Source organism: Emys orbicularis, chromosome 1 (genome assembly GCF_028017835.1).
Source record: "Emys orbicularis isolate rEmyOrb1 chromosome 1, rEmyOrb1.hap1, whole genome shotgun sequence".
In the NCBI taxonomy this organism is placed as follows: Eukaryota; Metazoa; Chordata; order Testudines; family Emydidae; genus Emys; species Emys orbicularis.
The window spans coordinates 367,927,412-367,932,837 of NC_088683.1; the positions used below are offsets into that span (position 1 = coordinate 367,927,412).

The 5,426-nt window shown below is 42.8% G+C and overlaps 1 protein-coding gene across 1 annotated transcript; it reads right to left on the bottom strand.

The window, feature by feature from the left end:
- Positions 1 to 3,448: 3,448 nt before the first annotated feature.
- On the bottom strand, positions 3,449 to 4,429 carry LOC135882977 (olfactory receptor 52P1-like). The gene has a single exon (XM_065410001.1). It carries the CDS (start codon positions 4,403 to 4,405, stop codon positions 3,449 to 3,451), a length of 957 nt encoding a protein of 318 aa, XP_065266073.1. The 5' UTR covers positions 4,406 to 4,429.
- Between the last annotated feature and the right edge of the window lie 997 nt (positions 4,430 to 5,426).

The window sequence follows — 5,426 nt, forward strand, 5'->3', positions numbered from 1 at the left end:
TGGAGCATGAACTTCCCCTCTTGAAGGCCTGGGACAGACTGCCTGCTCCCTCCCTGAGCAGCCTTTTTATAGGGCTGAGCCTGGCCCTGATTGGCTGCCTCCAATCTGGGCCCTGATTGGCTCCTAATAAGTCCTTCTCTAATTGGCTGCCCATCTGCGCAGGCGCACTGGCTTGCTGCAGCCCACACTCTCAGGGAGTGGGGCAGTCCGCCCCACTACAGATGGAATGAGTCAATGGCTCTCAAAATATGGGAATATAGTAAAATAGTGGATTCTTCTATAATGATAAGATTGAGTTGCTTTAGGAAAATTAATGGGGGGAGTAGATTTTCAGGGATATGGTCCATTTTTTATGTTTATCAATCAAATACCAGAAAAGAAGATTGAACCAAGAATAATGGCAGATGAACACCCATATAGAAAGGGAGAAGTAATTGAAGCCCCAACCATTGTGGACCAATCAGTCTGGTTGGAAGGAATGCAAATATACATAAGTACACAACATTCAGAGTGTGTACCATATACCTTACCTCTACTACAAGCATGGCAACAATGGGGAGATGGGACTATGTGAAATAAAATATTTTGTAGGTGGCATTGGTGCTGTAGCTGGATTTTTAAACTCATTTGATATTGAGACGCTACATGGGGACATGTCAGCCTTGGGTAAGATTTTAGAGCTGTACAGACACATGTGAAACAAAATTTTGGTGCATTCTCCAAGCAAGGAATAAGAAGTGTGGAGCTCCAGTTGACACAGGGCCAAGCCTTAAAAATGTCTCTAAATGTGAATTTATTTGGTGTGTCTGAAAGTAACAATAAAACTATACTAACAATACGATATGTACTGATGCAAACTTATGGGATACAATACAGAGACAGTATGGTCAATGTGTTCAGTAAGGGGCAAAGGCCTTTTGAATGGCTCTGGCCCCAAACTCCCCACTGTAGCTCAGCCCTGGCTCCCCACTGGCACAGCTGGTCTGTGCTGACCCAGCTGCCTGTTCTGGTCTGCTCCAGCTGCAGCCCGCCAGCTGTGTCTCAGCACCGCTGCTCAGGCTCGAGCCCAGATCCACCTTCTGGGCTGCTTCTCTGGCCCTTGTGTTTCTTACTCCTGCTGCTCTGCCTCTAGCTCAGCTTGAGGTGCTGCTCAAGTTTTCCAGAATTCTACTGCTTTAATAGCCCATAATCACTTAAAACTTAACCTAAAAGTAGTCCCATCTATTTCTTGAAACAAAGGGTTTTTTTTTTATTCACACATCAAATAACAAATGACAGGATTCTTTACATACCTACTACAGATTTGATTTTTTGTTTAAAAGGTACAAGTCCCAGCAGGAGTTCATCCACATTAGCAACAAATCTATGAGACAACAAAGAAATTCAAAATCAAAACCACAATACTGGTACTTGTATCCTGATTCAAGGTTGGCAGGGGTTTCAAACAAAAAACAGCAAATACCGGTGTCAAAAAAGACCCAAAGTAGTCCGAAATGTATGTAGTGTAAAAACAACAATAACATAATTATATTATTTATTTCTATTTGCATTCAGTGACAGTCGTGAATGTTCATATTTTGAGTTGAATTCGTTTGTTACTGTTAGTCCTGGTCTACACTAACCCCCAACTTCGAACTAAGGTACGCAACTTCAGCTACGTGAATAACGTAGCTGAAGTCGACATACCTTAGTTCGAACTTACCGCGGTTCAGACGCGGTCCACACGCGGCAGGCAGGCTCCCCGTCGACTCCACGGTACTCCTCTCGCCGAGCTGGAGTACCGCAGTCGACGGCGAGCGCTTCCGGGATCGATTTATCGCGTCCAGACCAGACGCTATAAATCGAACCCGGAACTTCGATTCCCAGCCGCCGAACTAGCGGCTGGGTGTAGACAAGGCCTCAGTCTCTAAAAGGCAACATTTCATCCTTGATGTCTTCGTCACAAGTAGAATGCTTCTGCTGCTGGTCATACATATCAGCAGTGACCAGTGCAATCATTTCTTTCCTTTCTGCAAACTGTTCACAATAGATTTTGTGTTGCTGCATGTATGTCCCAACATAAAGAAGGTTCTCTAAAACTTCCACTTGCATCTTGTTGAGCTGTTTAGTTTTTACCAAGTTCATCCAAATAACATCCAACTGCAGCCTTGCTAAAAGGTAGCGACACCAATGAAAGAGCAAACAAGCCAAGTTTGCTAAAGTCTTTGTCCTTAGCAGCATCCGTGTGTTCAAGGAATTCAGCCCAAAACTGCTAAACTTTGTTGTCCTGAGTATGAGGCCTCTGAACCATAGGCAAAAGTCTCCACTGCTGCTTCAACTCTCCAAGGTCTCCACAAAACAATGGCAAAAATGAAATATCAACCGTTCTAGGTCGAGAAGGTCTTAGTACTGCAAACGATTCAATCACCTGGACTTTTGGTGGCAATCTCAGTTTAATCCGTTTCACACACTCCAAGATGAAATCTCAACACCTACTTTTGACATCTTTGACAACGGGAATGGTTAGCGTGTATTTTGAAAGTTCCAGCTGAAAGCATCTCCTAAATCAACTGTGCAAAGTAGTAAGTTATTGGACCCCCAGGCGATGTCATAGTTTCTAGAATCCCCAGCAGGGGTAATTTAACTATTTCACTCCAGGCGTTCTCCGGAATAAATCAGTGGGAACCCAGCAATTCTGTCTGATCAGGAATCAAATGCAAATAATCATGCAATCGTCTAACTCTGCAGTTTATTAGATTTAAGCATACACAGACATAAGCAATAGGTTTAGAACATCCAGGCTATTTGACCTAACATCTGGAATGGTGTTGAATAATTAACAGCAGGTTCGCAGTGGCCAGTTGCTCACCTGCTGGGGAGAAACAGTGCCAGGAAAAAGTCTCTCAAGATAACTTCAGAGGACTGCTCTAAAGTACACTGTGTTAGCTAATCTTTAATAACTTTTACAACACAGATAGGATCATCACTTTTCCTAATTTTCGATAAACTTCTACTATAAGAGGTGTCCAGACTCAAGGTGTTCATGCATTTATCTTCCTTCATTCAGCATTGTAGCTGATTTCTTTGTCTTTGGCTATCTGAAAGTGTAGCTTCTGTTCTTCAAACTGATCAAGAACACTTTTTTCACAAAGGGATTAATGGAAAGACACCTTGCATCAGAAAGCTACAGTGTCTTCTGGTGATCTGGAAGTAACAGACAGGATGAGTGACAGGTTTTGGGGGGGGGATCAGTGCTAATGGGTGATGCTGAAAGTGCTCAGGTGATGGTGAGAGTGAGGGAAATCAGTAATCAATAGATCAGTGCTTGATGATGGAGTGATAAGACATTAGATGAGAAGAAGTTCTCAGACTGTGAAATTCCACAATGCTGAGTTCAGCCAAACTAGGAAACAGCACCCATGATTAACGAAGAGATATCCTTTCCCCCTCTTGTCACTCAGGTTTAAAGTCAGTGGCGTACCGGCAAGCATATTCTGGAGGTGTATTTGCCCACTTTGTCACGAAGCTCTTTGGTTTTGACCCCATAAATGATAGGGTTGAGCATGGGGGGGATGAGGAAGAAGAGGTTGGCCAAGATAATGTGAATGTGGGGAGCAAAGCCTTGACTGAACCGGTGTGTCAGACTGGAGAAGAGGAAGGGAGTATAAAATGTAAGCATCACACACATGTGGGCTGTGCAGGTATTGAGGGCTTTCTGGTGGGCTTTCTTGGAGGAGATTCTGAGGACAGCCCTGATAATCAGACCATAGGACAGGGCAATGAGTGTCAGGTCTAACCCAATGACTACAAAGGCCATCACCAAGCCATACGTCCTGTTTACTGTGATGTTCCCACACGACATCTTCACCACAGCTATGTGCTCGCAGTACGTATGGGGGATAATGCGGTTTGCACAGAATGGCTGCCTGATCAGGAGCAGGGGCAGGGGTAGAATGATGAGAACAGCTCTTATCAAACCCACTAGCCCTAGCTTAGCTATTCGTGTGTTGGTGAGGATGGTGGCGTATCTCAGAGGGCTACATATGGCAATGTAGCGATCGAAGGCCATTGTCACAAGAACAGCTGAATGCATAACAGAAACTGCATGAAGGAAGAACATCTGGGTGAGGCAGCTGCCCACAGTAATGCCTTTCAAATTGAACCAAAATATACACAGTGCTTTCGGTATGACAGAGGTAGATGTGCTGATGTCTGTGAGTGCCAGCATGCAGAGCAGCAGGTACATCGGCTTGTGCAGGGTCTGTTCTTTTCCTACAACAAACAGAACCATGACATTTCCCAACAGGCCGATAGTGTAGAACGTGGAGAAAGGGATGGAAATCCAGACATGGGCAGGTTCCAGGCCAGGGATTCCTGTAAGGATGAATGTTGAAGGGTCAGAGGGGGTCACGTTGAAAGCTGCCATGAGATGTTCAATGCATTGATCGGGCTCGGAAAAGCTTAAAGTGCCTGTGAAGGAAGAGAAGCACAACAAGGGGGATTACAGACTTTAGAACAAATAGCACAGTAAATATTTTATAGTTATTACAAATCTAGAAAAGGGGTGAACAATGACGTGGCAACATCTGCAGATGGCACCAGATTTCTTAGGTCACAACCAAGTGCAGAGAAGACCTCAGAGGGAGCTAACAAAGCCAAATGAAGTGTCAGTAACTGCAACTTGTATGCCCTTTGAAGGGAAAACTTGAACTCCTCAAACACCTTACCAAGTTCTGATTGAACAGTCTGTAGCCTGATTTAGGGTGTACTAAGAATATTAATTTAATTCATCAATTTAATTCTTATTAATTTAATTTAAATAATTAATATTAATAATACGTACTTGTTAATAATAATAGTATGGCTTTTAGGCTCACCAATCTGTTTGATCAGAAGATAAAAGTTCTTGTCCTGGATCAGGCTCCACAGAATTTACAAAGGACCCTTGGGCGTACAACAGGAAGCTCACACTGAGACATATATATCCTTAAAGACTTTTTATTAAAATCAATAATAGTAAGTAAATGGTAAAATACCCAGAGTTACAAAGTTACAATGGCATTACTGCTATTCAAAAGATACATATGATTATATAGTATTATATGCTACAAAGCTTTAGTTAATATACTCTCACCCTTCCTTGCTAATCTGGTGGTAAGAGACACCGGACCAGCCTTGTGGTTCAGGTTTCTCAATTCTTGAGTGAGGGATGCAGTGCTTAGGAGAAACTAATGCTAACAGCTCTTAAAGCAAATTTAGGGTTTACTTGACTAACTTAAACTTAAAGTCAAAACCTAATAAACAAACTAAGAATAAAAGCCTCGGGAAACCAAGCTTAGCCTAGTTCCCTTGAAACTTAGAAAGTTTAGGAAGAACAAGTACAGCCTACTAATAGTAGTAGGCATAGTAGATAGATAGAATAAAATAAAATAGAAAGAGTGAGTAAA

Excerpts from the sequence above, each read along its gene's own strand:
- LOC135882977 (XM_065410001.1), bottom strand. The coding sequence starts at position 4,405 with ATGGCAGCTTTCAACGTGACCCCCTCTGACCCTTCAACATTCATCCTT.